We start from the raw sequence: 19,571 nt of genomic DNA, 5'->3' as shown, positions 1-19,571 counted from the left end.
GCAGCAAAAAGAATAAAATACCTAGGAATAAGTTTAACCAAGGAGGTAAAAGCCCTGTACATTGAGCTAGCTTTCTGAAAAGATAAACAAAACAGACAACCCTTTAGCTAGAGTCACCAAGAAAAAAGGAGAGGACTCAAATAAATAAAATCAGAAATGAAAGAGGAAACATTACAACTTGATATCATAGAAACACAAAGGATCAGAAGAGACTGCTGTGAACAATAACACACACAAATTGGACAACCTATAAGAAATGGATTAATTCCTAACAACATACAACCTACCAAGACTGAATCATGAAGACACATAAAATCTGAAAAGACAAATAACTAAAAGGAGATTGAAGAGGTAATCCAAAACCTCCCAACAAAGAAAAGCCCAGGACTAGATGGTTTCACTGGTGAAACTACCAAACACTGAAAGAAGAATTAACACCAATCCTTTTCAAACTCTTCCAAAAAACTGAAGAGGAGGGAACACTCCCAAACTCATTTTACAAGGCTAGCATTACCCTGATACCAAAGCCAGATAAGGACATTACAAGAAAAGAAAACTACAGATCAACATCCCTATAAATATGGATGCAAAAATTCTCAACAAAATATTAGCAAACCAAACTTAACAGCACATTAAAAGGATCATATACTATGATTGGGTGATTTAGTCCAGGGATGCAAGGATATTTCAACTTATGCAAATCAATAAATGTGATATGCCACATTAATAAAATGAAATAAAAAAATCATATCATCTCAATATGCAGAAAAAGCATTTGACATAATACAACATCCTTTCAGGATAAAAATGCTCAAAAATTTCCTAGTACAGAAGGAACATTCCTCAGCATAATAAAGGCCATATACAACAAACTCACAGCTAATGTCATACTCAAAGGTGAAAGGTTAAAATCCTTTCCTCTTAAGATCAGGAAAAAGACAGGAATGCCCACTTTTGCCATTTCTATTCAACATAGTATTGTAAGTCATAGTCATAGCAATTAGGCAAGAAAAAGAAATAAAAGGTATTCCTATCAAAAAGGATTATCTTTGTTTACAGATGACATGACCTTATATAAACCCCTAAAGATTCCCCTAAAGTACTGTTACAACTAATAAATGATTTCAGTAAATTTGTAGGATACAAAGTCAACATACTGATATCAGTTTCATTTCTATACACCAACAACAAACTAAGAGAAATTAAGAAAGCAATGCCATTATGATAGCACTGAAAACAATGAAATACTTCGGAATAAGTTTAAGGAGAAGTGTAAGACCTATATATTGAAAACTATTAAGACACTGATGAAGGAGACTGAAGAAGACACAAATAAATGGAAAGATGTCCTGTGTCCTCAGATTGGAATAATATTATAAAAATGTCCACAGCTGTTTAAGGGTGCAAATTTGCAACTGTAGATAGATAGGCTCTGGAGAGCTAATGCACAACATAATGATTAAAGTCAACAATACTGTATTATAAATTTCAAAGTTGCTAAGAGACTAGATATTAATTGTTCTCACCACAAAAAGGAAATGATAATTATGTGACATGATGGAGGTGTTAGCTAATGCTACTTTAGCAATCATTTTGCAATATATAAATGTATCAAAAGCAACACATTGTATACCTCAAACTTACAGAATGTTATATGTCAATTTTTTAAAAAAAGGTTTATTTAATATTCATTTGAATAAAGAAAGAAAGAAGGAAACGACTTACCTTTCAATGAGCTTGTTCACAAGCCGCTATTTTTTCCTGTTTAACACTGACTGCTGAAGGTCAAGATTCAAGTAACTATTACTTCAGTACCTCAAGTAACATGAAAACCTTACAACATCTGCGGACCTGACAGTCACTTAAGGATCCTACTTTATTGGTTCCCGTTTTCAGCACTTCCCATTTAAAATTTTCAAGAAATGCAACCCACATTTCACTCAATAATCCAAAACTCTTTTGAATAAAACTCAGGTAAGTATCAATATATTTCAACTATATAAAGATATGAAACAGAGTCAATGTTAATAAAATAATAAAATCTCTTACCTTCTGGATCATAGGTTTGGAAAACTCTCCTGGCTTGCTCTGAAGGAGCCTCAGGGGCAACTAAAGCCATATCCTGAAAAGAGAAAAAGCACACTATGAACCAGCTACAATATGATGACAGTAAAAATAAGCAAAACAATTAGGACGCTAGGTGAAGAAATGACGGCATCTGCAGTCAGAAGACTTGGAGTTATACTTCTATCATAGGTAGGTGACTAGATAAGTCACAAACTCTCTGGGCCTTAATTTTATTTCCAAAAATGGGAATAATACTTAACTACAGAGATTTGTTGTGAGAATGATGTGAAGTTTTACAAAAAAAACACTTGAAAATTTTAATATAATTACTATAAAATGAAAATCTGCAAATATTAATGATATACATTTGTTTTACATTACAGTGCAAGTAAGAAGAAATATCTTAAAATATACTCTAGTTTTCAAGTATTTAAAAATTAAATCCATAGATAAATGATGGCTAACAATTACAGATCAATATATTTGACATTTTACTTTAGTGAGCATGTTATATCAATACCTAGCCAAAGATCAACAATCAAGTTCTGCATGTCCAGAATTGAACTTTTCTTAATTCAGAGGAAATACCCAAAAGGCAGAATTATTCCTTGTCCATAAAACTAATTTTCTATCATGACTAATTTCCTTACACAGTAAGCAACATTACTATTTATCAAAAATAAGCACGAAATTTAGTGTTATCTTAGACTCTTCACAAACCTTTATGCCACATATTTAAGATACTATGAAATTCTTACTAGACTAACACGAATCTAGAACCCAGGCTCCAGCCGTGATCCTCTATTCGCAGCTTTGGTCTAAGCCTTCATCCGTAATTGTGTTCACTCAGACAAACCTTATTAGAAAATAAGTTTCCAAGTATCCCTTTTTACCATCTTGAATCCTTTTTAAGAAGTTGTGGGGTATAAATGTTAAATACAATTTAAAATGCTGTTTCTCTGTGGAAACAAATTTTTGTAAGAAATGTACTAATTGACCTTCACCCTAATCATTCCATCCTTACCCTGTAGGAGTTAAGAATCAGAGTAGTTCTTATCCACCCAGGAGACTAGATGCCTAAACACCTTAACGTTCAGTTTATATGGGAATATAAATCAAAAGGGAATGGGAATCAAAAGAAGGCAATATATACAAGCCTTTATGTATTTTTCATATATTAAAATAAAAGATAAAATTAAACTATCTGGTATTTTACAAACTAAAATTCCGTAATGCAGTCATTTTCCATTTACCATCCTTAATAGCAACTTTTAGGGTCTCCTTTTCCTGCATTTTCAGTATTTTGCAGATAATATGCACGTCAAGTGACATGTTTTCGTGCCCTTTCAATGGGCTTTCTGATTTTACAATCCAGCCCTTTACCGCTGGTTACTAGGATTGTGTCTTTTTCTATTATAAACAATGTAGCACCAAATAAGCCTGATCATGTAATTTCATACATGTACGGTTATATCTGTAGGACAGAGCATCAGAGTAGGATTGCTGGGTCAAAGGAGGAATATATGTGTAATTTAGGTAGATATTGCTAGATTCTTGGGTTTTGTTTGTTCATTTAATCTTTTCTGAACATATTTCTTAAAACCCTTTCCTTTAGATCACTAATACAGCCTTAGCTCTGTAATTAACTTTGTATCAAAGCTAGGATTGCAGTGTTAGCTCTTAGGTTTTGGGGAACAATTACAAACATTGGGGCTACTATTATTATTATTCCTTAGCTTCTTTTATCACTCCGAAACCTTAACTTCAAAAATTTCTACATGTATTCCCCTATAAGCTTTGGCTCCCTTAACTATTTCCAACCTTACTTTTTTCTTTCTTCAATTCTTCCCTTTAGAATGACTCGGAATTTGTGGATGAACACCATAACTGAGTCACGGAAATAATGGCAGAGGAGCAGGCATACAGCGGCAGATGAGGTTGTACGAAAGGGGAAGCGCACAGGGGCTCGAGATGAGGATACTGTCATTTTCTCTATTCACCGTCTGTTGCATTTCAACCTTTGTAACTTAGTGATGAGGAAAAGCTTGAAATGAGTTTTAAAACATTACTTCAAATTTTCCAAATATCATTTAAAAACTATGATCTAAATAGAAGAAAAGGGAATACTGTTTTTCTTGGTCAAAAACCAAAAGAATCTTTTTAGGGGAAGAAGTGGTGGAGAATACAATTGAAGCATTATTTCAGTATTCCTACAAAGTGAAGTTTTGGGAAATCACCACTGTTATAAAGTTGAGGAAACAAGGAAGATTCCAGTTTTAGCCATAGAAAAAGGTTTACATTGACTTCTCTGGCATTAAAGATTTCAGAAAATATAGGAGCACAAAAAGAATTTAAAGTGAACTACCTGATGCCTTATTTCTAAGTTCCAAGTGCTACAAAAAAAAAAAAAAAAAGTACACTACGTTAATGTAGAAAGGAATTAAAGCAGACCGAATGAAAATTTCACTGCATATCTCTTGCCTCTGGTTATGAATATATAACAAACTTCGGCTTTAGAAAATGTTATTCTTCTTTGAATAGGCTATATATGCTCGCCTGATATAGAAAGATGGGTAAAACTCCTGATGTACTCTGGTTTAACAAGTGTTCCTTTCGAGCAGGGGTTGGCAAATTTTTCCTGTAAAGGGCCAGAGAGCAAATATTTTAGGTTTTGCAGGCCCTTACGGTCTCAGCAGCAAGATAACACAATAATACATAAACAAATGAGCATGGCTGTGTTCCAATAAATATTTCACAAAAATAAGTGGTGGCTTGATTTGGCCTGTGGGCCATAGTTTGCTGACCTATGATTTAGAGAATATATTTTTTTCCCCAAATGCTCTAACACTTATTAAACACTCCTTGTTTTTGACACATCTGGGGATATAAAGCTGTCTTAATCACCTTAATAGGTTTTACAGAAAAGATATTTTGTCTCTCATCTGAAAGAGAAAAGAAGGTAGAGAATTCAGCTAGAAGGAACAGAATCATGAAAGGTAGAGAGATGTGACATAGCAGAGCACGAGGGGAACCGGAAGACTCGAAAAGGACTGAGAATTGTGAGGAAAAAGGAGTAGTTACAAAGGGAAATCAGCTTTGATGGAAGAATGAATTTAACTGTGAACATTTAGAGTTTGGAAGTGATGGTTAACATCCAAGTAGAGCACATGGAGTTACCTTAATGTTTGCACACTATGAACACTTAATGTCTGCCAACGGCACGCTTCTTGCAGGCTGGGAGAACTAGCACGTAAGCACTAGAGCTTAGGGCTGGAGAACCTACCAGGGAACATGCTGAACAGATGAAAGCACGTTAATGCAAAGACGTGGGGATAGACTATTTCCAAAAAAGGAATTCAGATAGCAACTTATTGGGTAAAGTTTAGAGGTGTGAGACAAGTATCTCAAAACCCTGTATGTGAGGAAACAGCAAAAAACCCATATGTGACCTACTTACAGAGAAATTCCTTTTTTCTTCCCAAAATACAACCCAGTAGTACTGGTCAGGCTCCACATAATAAAACCATCAACTATAACTGTCATTATAAATAAAGCAAATTGTGTCTTAAATGATGAAAAACAAATATCTTGGTTTGCTCCTTTGGTCTCTATTTTAATAGCTAATTTGCTAAACTCCTTGGGAATTAACTGTTCTTAATCATACTGCTTATTTTAAGATGTGTTTATACTAGATGGGGGAAAAAAAGGAAAAGAAAAGAAAAAAAAAAGATTACAGTAAACTCTAATGAAAACATTCCAAAAGTGTTCATCCCCAAATTAAAACCAGTACAGTCTTCCAAATTGATTATTGGCTTGCTTATTTTGAGTGTTTACAGTGCTTTTTAGATTAGTGTAGAAAACAATCCCTTAAAGCTTGTTTCAATTTAAATGTTTAAATGTTTATAGATGAAATCAGGAAAAGTTACAAAACTACCTTCCATTCCCATTAAAGTGTTTCATGTTAACTCCTTTTAACTTTCTAATTTGTCTTAAAATTCCAACTCTAATTTTTACCAATTTATTTAACTTAAACAATTCCGAACGAAGCTCCTAGTTTAAAGATCTGTGGCAGAATCCATGTAACAAATTTGGTAATATATTAATATTAAATATATTTCATATTGGACAGCAAGTTTGAACAGCAAGCAGAGAATTCCATTCAATTGGGAAACATTTCTTTAGAATCTTAAGACAAAATATTTTATTCTAATTTTTTGTTGAGGAAGATTCACCCTGAGTTAACATGTGTTGCCAATCCTCCTCTTTTTTGCTTGAGGAAGATTGGCCCTAACATCTGCGCCAATATTCCTCTATTTCATATGTGGGATGCCGCCACAGCACGGTTGATGAGTGGTGCAGGTCTGCACCTGGGATCCAAACCCGTGAACCCGGGCTGCCGAAGTGGAGCATGCCAAACTTAACTACTATGCTATGGGGTCGGCCCAACACAAAATATTTTAGTGAGAGAAATATAACTGCTATACTTTTCTCACTGCACATAAAGGAAATGATTTAATTATAAAGAACAAAGTAAAATAGAACTCTCATGTAATAATGGTATAAGTGTGAAGAATAATCTGAAGAACAGAATTCTACCCCTCAGATTTTCCATTTCCAATACCTAATACAGCAATAGCTTTCAGATTACATATTTCTTTTTCCTATATAACCATCCACACACCCATAATGTTTCGAATACTGGTAAGCCCATTAGATAATAGAGAAAGACCTAGCTGTACATTTAAGGTCACAATGTAATGGATGAGAGAAAAATATATGCTTATTTCCATGAATATTATTAAAATTATCTGAAGAAAATTACCTTCTAAAATAAAATTCAAACATACATTAACCTCCATCCTCAAAAACCATTGGATTATAAATAAATAAAGAGATTCCAACGATGTAATTCCAAGTTATCCAAGTCAGCAAGGGCACTTCTAAGCATTTTCTCTTTTTCATCCCTAGCTGTAGCACTTAGGAGAAAATTTCAATGTGTATTGCACCTGAAACTCTTTCAAGTACCCCCAACTAGGAAAAGATTGTAAATATAAGAGGCAAATATTTAGTTAGCTATTTAAGCTGTGATTTACCATCACAATTATTTTTTACTCTAAAAGCAGTTCTCTACATTAGCCAAATATAATTAGATGCTTTTATCAGAGGAATGTTAGTGCAAACAATTTCTATTTAGTCAATTTACTGGTCAACAGGGACTGCCAAACAATATAACTTTTAAAATTATCTAGCCTCACCCACTTTCCTTAAAAGTGCTACAGAAGAGAAGGGAAAAAAAAAAGGAAAGCTGTAATGGGACTATCTAATATCCTACAGTCATGAAACAAATACTTCTTCATGTAGCCTTGTCTGTACTATCAATATAATTATTCACTGTTCACCATAAACCTTTTAAAATGTTGTAACATTAGCTATCCTAAACACCTACTGAAATATAAGGGAGGCCTGTGTTCAGTTAGCTGGCTAGGTCTAAGTAGTTCATTACTGAAAAGGTCTTTAAAGTTTATTCATTTCACCTTTCACCATTATCGAGAGCAATCTGCTCCCATGAGTAATCAAAGAACCTCCAAGAGCCTAACATAACCTTCAGAAATGATCACGCATATATAAATTACATTTTAGCTTGCAGATGACATTTTATAGTGCTGCTAAAAGCTCTTCCCCCAAAAAGATAAAGTTAACTGGTATATATATAATTTACCTTTAAGCTTTAAGTAAAATTTCACTTTAAAATCACTTTATGTTTCATATTGACTTCACTATACTTATGAAAATAATTTGGGAACCACTATGAAATAGATTTTGAATCAATTATCAAATGCCCTCAAGTATATATAACGTTCTTCAGTGCCAGTGCTGGAAAGAGAATTCAGTTGACGCCATCAACAGAAAGGAGGTAGGACAGCGGTCTTTTTTCTTACTTTTTCATTATTTCCCAAGCAATGTGCAGAAGTCCCAGGCTCTCTCCACAACAGCCCACTGCTGTGTGGCACTGATTTGTGTCGTATCCAGAGAGAGGTCAGGGTAGGAAGCAGGAAGCAACGCCCTCTAAGGTTCTTTCTCCATAAAAACAAACTCTTTAAGCGTACAAGTGGAAACAAGGCAGTAGGAGAAGTCTCCAATGGATATGATCTACTGTAATCATTACAAGTATTAATATTAATGAATGGAATTCTTTTCTCTCCCTCTTACCATAACTGTACAACTCACTTTAACAATCCTTCCAGCCTTTCTTCACTGGTTTCTGCCAGAGAATTCATCCCTAAGGCCTAAGACGTCCACTTTGTGTAATGACCCTCCTGTGCATCTAGAATCACTTTCTGTGTTCTCTCGTTTATAGGAAGAACTGGGCCGAGAAAAGCTGTTAGCTTTTTAACTACTGTATTTCATTAAGAAAACAGCTAACATAAGCCATTACTCTCTAGGCACATGAACACTGACATAATTCAAGAAAAATAGTTATCTGACTTTTTTTAAATGGTAGAAGTTAATACTATACAATCACTTGGGTAAAAATCAGTCTGACAGGTGGCTGGCCCAGTGGCACAGTGGTTAAGTTCACACACTCTGCTTTGGCGGCTTGTGGTTTGCTGGTTTGGATCCCAGGCACAGACCTAGCACCACTTGTCAAGCCATGCTGTGCGGCATCCCACATAAAATAGAGGAAGACTGGCACAGATGTTAGCTCAGGGCCAATCTTCCTCACACACACACAAACACAAAATATCAATCTGATAGTCAAACATTCCTCCTTACTTCTAAGTAAAGACTATACATCATTTGAATTAATTTAAACTCGGTTAAATTACCCAGAGACAAAGTAACCTCTGGTGATAGATGGTATTATTCTCAATTCCTTCTGGCTCTTGTCTTTGTAAGAGGGTTATACATCACTGCTTGTTGCTATAGGACCTGAAGTGCCTCTCTGTGGGAAGGGTCTGCTTCCTAGCTCCACTGACATCAGGTTTGGCGAGGTGACTTCTTTTGGCCAGAGAAATATAAGCAGAAGTGACATTATGCTAGCTCCTAGAAGAAGCTCTAAGCGCCATCTCTGGCTCTGCCAAGTGTCTCTCTTTTCCCTCTGCCAAAAGTGCACATTCCTTCAGTCCAGCTCTTAGAATGAAAATGCACGCGGAGCACACCAGCAGCCAACATGTAAATTAAGACAGAAAGAAGCTTCACTGTGTGTGTTTGGGGACGGGGGTATGGTGGGAGCGGTGTGCCCCAGTTCCGACAAAAACAGGGTACACTGGGGGCTGGCCCCGTGGCCGAGTGGTTAAGTTTGCGCGCTCCGCAGCAGGTGGCCCAGTGTTTCGTTGGTTCGAATCCTGGGCGCGGACATGGCACTGCTCATCAAACCACGCTGAGGCAGCGTCCCGCATACCACAACTAGAAGGACCCACAACAAAGAATATACAACTATGTACTGGGGGGCTTTGGGGAGAAAAAGGAAAAAAATAAAATCTTTAAAAAAAAAAACAAAAAACCAGGGTACACTGTTTGTAGAGAATTTAAATATAATAAAACTGACTTTGTTGAATTCCTTTTTATTATCATCATATGTAGGCAAATCTAAACAATTTCAGAGGTCAACATCCCTCCTACCTGGGGTGGACTGTTCTCATTGCCCCCTTCTTGAATACTACCATGTAAACTGCTGAAATTTTAGGGTTGTTTGTCACTTCAGGAAGTTGCCAAAAGGAATTAAAACCTAACATTCTGGCAGGGGTTTTCCTTTGCTGTGCCACCTGTGTTCCATTTGCTCTTCCTATTCATACTTGGCCGACTTCTTCCTCTCGTCTCTTCCCTCCTGCTACCCACTGACACTGATTTTAACCATATAAGCTGTATATAAGGGAATCTCCACATATCTAGACCTCATATATTTCATATGAAAATGAAAGCCTAAAAAGATTACTCAAAGTGCAGTCCGCACAATATAGTAATTTAAGCATGGTGGGCTTGGATTAGTAAAATGCAAAGTGAGGGACACCTCTGCCCCTCCCTCTCAAATCCTACTTCCTTTTCTACTATTTTAAACAAGATTTCACTGTGAAAAATAGTCACAGCACTCACATTCCTAATATTGTTAAGTTTTACTACAGCCTCACAGAGGTTTTTACTCTTCACTAAGAAAACTGTTCTCCTTTGATTAATACGCTACACATTCATGCCTTGGATAGTCACGGCTTTCACATCAAGGTAAGTACACCAACGTAAGTATAGGGAAGATGGTTTGGGAATCAATGATTATTCCAGCTGGTCCTAAGTCTGATCCTAACCTTTGCTTTCATCCGAATATCCTAGCACAACTAGTATGGTTCAGCCATAAAGAACCAATTACTATTCTCCAAATATAGCATGAATTTTCCCATCACACATCTCTTGTCTTTTAGCTTAATCTTTTTTCCAAGCCTAGAACACAGCCCTCATTTCATGTGAGTCTAAAACTTACCACGTTCTTTAATTCAAGTAACATCTCCTCTGCACCCACCTTTTCCCTCTTCTAGTCTCTACTCTTGCCTAGTATAATTTTTCGGTTTTTGTTTTCCTAAGCGCGGAGAAGTAGTGAAAAGCTCAGGAGTCAGAACATTTGAGTTTGAATCCTGGCTCTAGCACTCACTAGCAAATAACTATGGAGATGTGATTTTTCACTGGCCCCAGACTATGAAATGTAGATGAAAATGGTACTTACTTCAAAGGGTTGCATTGAGGATTAAATGAGGAACGCACGTAAAATGCTTAGCACAGTGCCTGACACACAGAAAACACTCAGCAAATGTAAATAGTCAACTATGACAATGTATCATTAATCTTTGCATTTCAACAGTACTTAGCACAAAGCCTAATGTAGATCTATTAGGTACTGTGGGGAAAAAAGGTAAATTAAGTAGTATCACAGATCACAAGAAGGTAGGAAGTTGGAAGAAATTCTAAGAGCAACAGGGGGGTGAGAAAATCAGTAGTCACAACACAGAAGATGTCAAGGCTGGACCATGAATGCTAAGAAGGATTTTGATCACATTCTGGGCAGAGGATAACATAAACAAAAGCATAGAAAAATAAAATCATAAACTTGTTCACACTATCCTGCATGAATATATAAGACCTTGTGCCCTATTCTGCTATCAACTCTATTTGCTACAATTACTTTCAAAATTATAGACAGACAGCTGGAGGTATGGATTTACCAATGCTGATTCTAATGAAAACTCAGACTCATGACAGGGCACCTTTGGGCCTTTCTATCAACGATATTTTATCTTGTTTGGACTATTATTTGGGTTCTACTGTAACAAAAAATTCTAAGAAACAAATTCAAAGGGAAAGAGGGACCATGTTCAGTAAATAGGCTGACATCACTGATATGATTGAGATAACTGAGAGAAAAAGAAAATTCATAAAAATTATAAACCAGATACAGAAACGGCTGCATGAGGGCATTCAGAATAGTATGAAAGAGTACATAAGGGCAATTAATTTTCACTGTGTTTAAGGAGGTAAGAATATAATATATTTTGAAAGATTTCTGATCAAAATAATAAAAATAAAGTTTTAATATTATGATGGCACAAATCATTGGCATAACCCAATGATAGCTGATAAGGGTTAGCTCCAAAGTGTGCTAAGCAGTTAGGAAAGAGTTTGTGGTTAAAAATTCATAAGCTTTTAATAATTCAAATAATTGAAAATTGTTAGCCCATGTAGACTTCCACCCAAAATTTCCAAGTAGTTCAAATAACAGATTAACTTCAGTATCTTTTGTCTGAAGTCACTTTTTTTATTTTGGAAGATAGGTGTTAAAAGTCACATGACAACTTATGATTTAAACTATAAAATTAAAATACTTTAGCTGTTAAATCCATTTCCTTTCTGTAATAGATAAGGCATGAAATTTAAAGATGTATACATACTCTAAAATTTACTTAAGATAAATGGATGGAATGATTAAATCACATTAATACAAAGGAAAACTCGACTACAAAATGCCCAACTGTGAATTTCATTGTATTCCAAGTCCCATGATTTTTACCCCAAAATTAAAGATACGTAGAGGTGAATTTTCTTTGTAACAAATAAAGTCTATAAAGCACCACTTTACTTCTTTTCCTTAAAATTGTGTTTATTACACACAGAGCAGTGCATTAATGGCAAAGTAGTACTGTTCAGTTTTTAAACACCTAAAGAAAGGGCTCTAACATTTAACTGCAGTAGTCTTCCTAATGTTACACCAAAGAGCCATACACAAAAGGAGCCTGCTCTGTAGAAAGAATTCTATCTAGACTCCCAGTAACAGATACCACTGTAAGAATAGTCAGCTCACGCGGGAACAGTTCAATGTTTTGTTTCTCCTTTGCATTAAATTCAGTTTCTTTATATATCTGCGATTAAAAACAGTAATGTGTTTTCACGTGTTCTTACCTGAAAGGAAAACTGCTTTGTCATAGGAAAGGTCAAAGGTGATACTCTGCACACACATACAAAGAGTCCTTTTATAACCATAAAAGAGTACAAAAAGGGATGTAAAACTCATCTCCCCAACTTCAATAGAAAGTTTGAAATGGGTTACGAAGGAAATTAGTCACTAATCTTCTGAAGATGAAACTAGATGTTATCGGTAGGCCCAATTTTTATATTAGATCAGCAGCTGTCATTCCACACTGAGATTCAAATGCACAATAAAAGCAAAAAAGACAAATTTATTCTGTCTACCATTTTATACAGATAATTCTAATATTATTAAAAGTATTATATTTTCAAATTTAAAGCCCACCTCTTGAATTTGCATTGAAAATTAATTTCATAATTTTAATTCAAGAGGAAATTATGAAAGTGACCCAAATAATTTAATCTTAAAACCCAAATATAAAAAAGGAAGACAAAGAATCAAAGGGTAAAATGATGGTTAGAGAGAAGAAAAGGGTAAGAGGACAAAGGTCATAATATTCTATCAGGTAATATTTGCGCATTTAAAGTATATTAAAATGTCTCAGTATGAAAAGGCCTGACTCCTAAAAGGTGGCAAGATGTAACATATTATAAAACAAATGTTACACAGCCATGTTTTAACAATAAGAGCTATGTTTTCTCTTGAAATTAAGGGAAACAATTAAAAAAAAGATAAGTTTAAATATACGTTCTAAATTCTTTAAGCATCTACTATTGAAAATCATTTCCTTTACCTGTGCAGGAGGTTTGCAAGTTTTCAGCTAATCTCATCAAAAGTACCATGGTTATGATTTCTGAAGACATTGCCCATGCCCACAGGGCATGCTCCCTCACAATGTACAGATCCGAAGGTTTTGTTCTGCCATAGCTCAGATGACCTGCGTGGAAAATTCTCCACCCTACTAAATAGAAATTAAGTTTCCTACTTTGAAGAAGTCCATTTACGTACAGCATTTCACCTCACCCACATCCTCTTATTAGAGAGTTCTGTGGGGCCCCTGCTGTTTGATGATTCTGAGTCCTTATAAGGTCCCTGCAGATAGATTCTGTGCATTCCCCCTCAATATTAAGTATAAAACTCCCATTTATTTAGAATGACTTGCTTCTATTTTTTGCAACCACATTCTCTAAGATACATCAAAGAGTACAATATCGATGTTGTTTCACAGACACACATGGTTTAGTAAGATAAAAAAGATCACTTTATCTCAGATAGAAAAGTAAGATGATTGTTAAATTTAAAAACTTAATAAAGAAGATGGTTATAAACGATTAATCTGAAGATTTACAACCTGTTCATAAAAGTTAATTATTAAATTTATTTTACTGTAGATTTTCAAATAAAACTGAATTGTAAAAAACCTTTTCCAATCCGACAAAACATGTACAATAATTCTCCATGGGTCAGGAAGACAGTTCCAATAAAAGAGAAAAAGGTAAGTTCTGGGCCACTGGACATCTCAAACATCAACTGATAACTTTTAAGTAATTAGTTTGGCACTCAAACTTAAAATCACACACTTACATCTCTTTTAAAACAATATATAGTTAATTGCCTAAATTCTAAAAGTAAACTATCCACTTCAGAAGGAAAAACCAAAACAGACAGTTAAGAAGTTATTAACCGAATAGAAACAATTTTCTTATCCACCCTCAAACCGTGAACATAAATCTTAATTATGTTAGAGTATATGGTATAACAATGTTTATTTATAAATACTCATCAAAGTGTTTATTGACTAATCTGGAGAAAGAGGCTGTATGTGTGTGCATTTCAGTTGATCGGGTAGAAGGGCACAAGTTAGTTCTGTTTTTGTCTCTATATAGGATATTGAATGCATTATAACTGCTAGTTCTTGATTTATAAGCTTAAGGATCTACTGCATTATTATAATCAAAGACAAGTTAGAACTCTTAAGCCCCCTTAAACCCCTTATTAAGTACCAACATGACTACATCACAATCTTTGATGAGATAAATCTTCAGGGTTTCCTGCAATTTATTTATTCAACCAAAATTTACTGAGCACCAACACTGTGGCTGGCACTGTTCTAGGTGTTGGGAGAAAGGAGACAAAACAGTCAAAAAACTTACCTTCATAGAGCGTACTAGTGAGAGAGACAGACAAGAGATAGAACAACAAGTAAAATATACAGTATGTGCCTGGTAACCAGAATATATTAAAAACTCTGACAATTCAGGTACAAAAAGACAGACAACCCAATTCAAAAACAGGCAAAGAAGTTGAATAGACAGTTTTACAAAGAAAATATACAAATGGCCAAAAAGCACATAAAAAGATGATCAATGTCATTAGTCTCTAGGGAAATGCAGATCAAAACCACAGTGACCACTTAACAACCTCTAGGACAGTTATAATAAAAACAAAAAAGGAAAAGAACAAAAGTTGACAAAGATGTGGAAAACTTGGACCCCTTGTACGTTGCCGGAGGGAATGTAAAATGCTGTAGCTGCTGTAGAGACAGCTTGGCAGCTCCCCAAACAGTGAAACAGAACTGCCATATGACCCAGCAATTCCAGTCCTAGGTTAATACCCCAAAGAACTGAAAACAGGGACTCCAAACAAGTGCTTGTGTGGGAATGCTCACAGCAGCACCATGCACAATAGCCAAAAGGTGGAAACAAACCAAATGTCCACTGATAGGGGGATCAATGAACTGTGTTATATACACTGAATGAAATATCATTCAGCCAAAAAAGGGAATGAAGTACTGATACATGCTACAATGAAGACAAATCTCAAAAACATTATGCTCAATGAAAGAATCCAGAAACAATCCAGTCACATATGGTATGAGTCCACTTATATGAAATAACCCGTGTATGCACATCCATAGAGACTGAAAGCAGATTGGTGGTTGGTGGGGCTCTGGAGAGGAGGAATGGGGAATAGCTGCTTAATAAATATGGGGTTTTATTCTGGGAAGAAGAAAATGTTCAGGAACTAGATACAGGTGGTGGCTACACAAAACTGTGAATGCACGAAGTGCCACTAAATTGTTTACCTGCCGTGGTTAACTTTCTTATGTGAATTTTACCTCAATTAAAAACATATATATACATATCTATTTGGAGAGAAAGAGAGACTATTAATGAAAAGAGGGAAGAGAAAGGGGTTGGAATTTTAGAAAAGGTGGCCAGGCAAGGCCTCACTAAGGAGGTGATGTTTGAATAGTGACCTGAAGAAAGCAGGAATCCTTTATACAGACATCTGGGGCAAGAGCATTTTAAGCAAAGGGAATAGCACATGCAAAGGGCCTGCCTCATTTCTGAGGGAGAGGACAGGCGAGTGTGGCCAAGAAAGACAGGAGGGGGAGTGGCAGGAAATGACATTAGAGAGGCAACAAACACGGAGTCGGATGGGGGGAGGTAGGGCCCAGGAGGTTGTTCTAAGGAGTTTGGCTTTTACTCTTAGTGAAAGTGGAGTCAATGCAGGATTTTGAGCAGGAGTGTGACATGAAGTGACTTCCATTTTAACGGGGTCGTTTTAGTTGCTGGATTGAGAAGATATACAGCACTGTGAAGGGCAACAGTAAGGGCATCTATCACCAAGTCCTGTCAGTTTAACTCAGGAATAAGTCTTTCAAATTTACCCACTTCTATCCATCTCTACCTTATGTAGCTCTATCCAACTCTACCTTTGTAACCCTGGACCAAACTACATTCTTTGCTTACCTGAAATACTACAAAAGTCTTGTTCACCCACTCTCTACATATGTCGGTCTTCCACAATTAGCCAGAATGATTTTTTCAAAATGCAAATTTAATCCTTTCCCCTTCCTTCCTATCTCCCTAAAACTACCACCACCACTGATTTTTAGAAAGTCTAGTGGTTGTCATTACTCTTAGCATAGCGTCGCGTGGCCTGCCTACTTCCACAGCCTCATTTGACACCTTGCTCCCCACCCCCAACTTCTGTGTTCCAGCCCTCCTCTTTCAGCTTGTTCACACCATAGCCGTCTCTCCCCCAGCCGTTTGTTTGCTCTATTTCCTATGTAAGGAATGCTCTTTTCTCTCTCTTCTCCTAGTTTAATCTTACTGATGACTCAGTGCTCATTTTAGACATCAATTCTTCAAGGAAATACTCCTTATCTTCCAAAACCAGGAGAAATTTGTATAGCTTTATAGACCTGTGCTTTGTCAGCATTCATCACAGTTGTAATTTTATAAGTGTGATTCTTTGATTAATGCTGCCCCTCTCCCCCCATTAGAACACACACTTCCATAAGAACAGGAGCTATGTCTACTTTTGCTAACAACTGTATTCACAGCACCCGACATAATGCCAGAGACATGCTATATGCCCAGTAAATACGTGACAAATGAGTTTCTATATGAATGAAGACAGTGGCAACTATTATCACCTCCAGTGTATAAGTCACATGAAGAATTCTATTACTTTTCCAAGGCATTTTACAATGGGAATTTACAGATTGCCTTGAAAATTGTGACCTTAAAACAAGATTTTTACTTAATCATAATCAGTATAAAGAACTCAGCACATGAAATACATATCTAGGCGAACAAATATACCAGTTTTATAGAAAAAGACATCAACATTTACATTAAGTTGCTGGTGAAAAAAAACCCAACGCTTGTTTGTTTCGTGCCATAGAACATAAAGCGAACAAATCCACCAAAAACAAACAGACCAAAACTCAAAAATAAAAAATAACAAAACCAAATTCACAGCCAAAATCACTTGGTCAATTTTAGAAATATCAAAGAAAGAGTGAGCAAATAATAGATCCTGCTATAATGTAATGAACAGCAAAATTTGCCGTATTTTCTAAATGTCGAAGACTACAAAAATGCTAGTTTATTAAAACAAATTTTAAACCAGACGTAATAAATGTTATCCAGTATTACTGATCTCATTTACCATTTACATGATCTTCTGGCTTTATATTATTTTACTTCAAAGGGGAAAATTCTTACTTGCAACTCCTTTTAAAGATAACATGTTCAACCAATCCAAATTCAATTCTTCTAAAATAGACTGAAAAGGAAGTACCCATGCTTTTAAGCGGCTTCAGAGTGAGTCATGAAGAAGTATTTTTAGAAGTTATAAATGTCACTGGAACCCAAGTGTGGAAAATTCATGCAAAGGCTTAATTAAACTGATGAATCCCCTACACTACATGCTGGATTGTATACCAGATCCGGAGAATTCAGAGGTGGGTATCAAACAATAACAATTAGTATAAAATTCAAGCGTTCCAAAAGAGACATAAGGTATGGACATATGAGATTTATCATAGTTGAAGAACCTAAAATCTTACTATAAAATTCTGTATAATCACTTCACGTGTGTGTATATTTTCCTATCATGACTATTAGTAGCATCAGGGATACAAATAAATGAAGACAGACTTAAAAACCTGGTCTGACTTACATGGCATACATTGAGTTTGTTTGGTCAGGCCTATAGCTGGTGTGGGAGCGGTCTGTGTGTTTCTCTCTGCACACTTCATGTCACTAACTCAACATTTCGTTGCGTGTGGCTGAGATCTATGGATAAGAAGATGAATGAGAGGAGTCCCTGTCCTGAACAAGGCTCACTTGCCCCAACAAACAGTGTGGGACGTAGGAACTATGCATTGTGTGACAAATGCAGCAGCACAATGGGCCAAGCACTATAAGAACAACAAAGACTACCAGGACAGGTAGGTAAGAAGTGTATACAGTGGTCCTCCATATCTGTGGGTTCTGCATCTGTGGATTCAACCAATCACAGATCGAAAGGCCTACGATGGCCATGTCTATACTGAACATGTACAGACTTTTTTTCTTTGTCATTATTCTCTAAACCAGACAGTATAACAATTACTTACATAACATTTACATTGTATTAGGCATTATAAGTCATCCAGAGGTAATTTAAAGTATACAGGAAGGTGTGCATGGGTTATATGCAAATACAATGCTGTTTTAGAAAAGTGACCTGAACATCCATGGATTTTGGGATCTGCAGGGTCCTGGAACCAACCCTCTGGGGACACCAGGGATAATTGTGTTTCAGAGAAAGGCGGGTATAATTCACTCCCACGACTCTATCAACATACGTAACATTTAGATGCTTGAATACAAAATGTGTGCAAATTTACACAGCTCAATTGACACTGCTCCTTGATCAACCTTCTGTGAAATCTCTTCTGCTGTTTGAACAAAATCAGTTCTTAAATATCAATCATAAAATTTACGATTTAAAATAGTTTCATCTTTTCTTTTATAGTAAAACTTACACAGTTTCATAGAATTTATTAGTTTTCCTAATGCTAAAGAATAGGGTTGAGACAAAAATAATTAATAATTGGCTTGAAAATACATTTTTGTATGTAAATTGGAACAAATTGTCTTTTCTGGACATTTATATCACTTGAAACAAAAATTAGTCAAATGATGAAATCTTCACTCAGGAATGAGAAGTTATTCAGTTTCTGTAGTTCACATTATGCTTTTAACTTCTTCCCCTCTACTTTAGGAGGGAAATAAACAGCAGAAGCTTTCAGGCTAAATGTAACATCAGTAAGGTCTGTCTGTACTTTTAGAGTTGCACTTTATAGCCTTTCCTCTTTAAGAAAAAGTATCTTGCTCTAAATCCACTAGCTGGACTTTTACCAGCACAATAAAAGTAAATACAGTAACAAATAATGAAATAGATCCACAAAACTTAGCATTGTCAGTTCAGTCGTTGGTACAATTTATATAATTCGTACTTCACACACACACAAATATACATTAACAGGTACAAGCTAAAAAAGCTCATGGAGTAATCAAGAAAGTACATTAGAATTAAGAAACCTCACAAACACAATTATATATTTTCCCCTGTGAGTCCAACATCTAGTAACTCTCTCTAAGCATACCAGAGATGTTGAATAAATGTTTGTAGAATAATGAAAACAATGATGACGACAACGGCTAAGATTTACTGGGCATTTAACCTGTACTAGGTACTGCTAAATGTTTTATATCTAAGCTTGACCACAATTTTAAGAGCTAGGTACTACTAT

The 19,571-nt window shown here is 35.7% G+C and overlaps 1 protein-coding gene across 4 annotated transcripts in view; it reads right to left on the bottom strand.

Moving 5' to 3' along the window:
• Nucleotides 1-19,571, bottom strand: part of MINDY3 (MINDY lysine 48 deubiquitinase 3) — an 84,735-nt gene that overhangs the window by 21,170 nt on the left and 43,994 nt on the right. For all 4 annotated transcript variants that reach the window (XR_011499212.1, XM_014838726.3, XM_044762062.2 and 1 more), the window contains one exon: nt 2,050-2,122. Coding sequence is in view for 3 of the 4 variants with exons in the window: in XM_014838726.3 (XP_014694212.1) it covers nt 2,050-2,122 (73 nt within the window). In the remaining variant the exon portion in view is untranslated. The remainder of the gene's footprint in view (nt 1-2,049; nt 2,123-19,571) is intronic.

The sequence above is a fragment of the Equus asinus genome, chromosome 29, assembly GCF_041296235.1.
Source record: "Equus asinus isolate D_3611 breed Donkey chromosome 29, EquAss-T2T_v2, whole genome shotgun sequence".
Lineage (NCBI taxonomy): Eukaryota > Metazoa > Chordata > Mammalia > Perissodactyla > Equidae > Equus > Equus asinus.
This window is presented reverse-complemented; position numbering and strand designations above follow the sequence as displayed.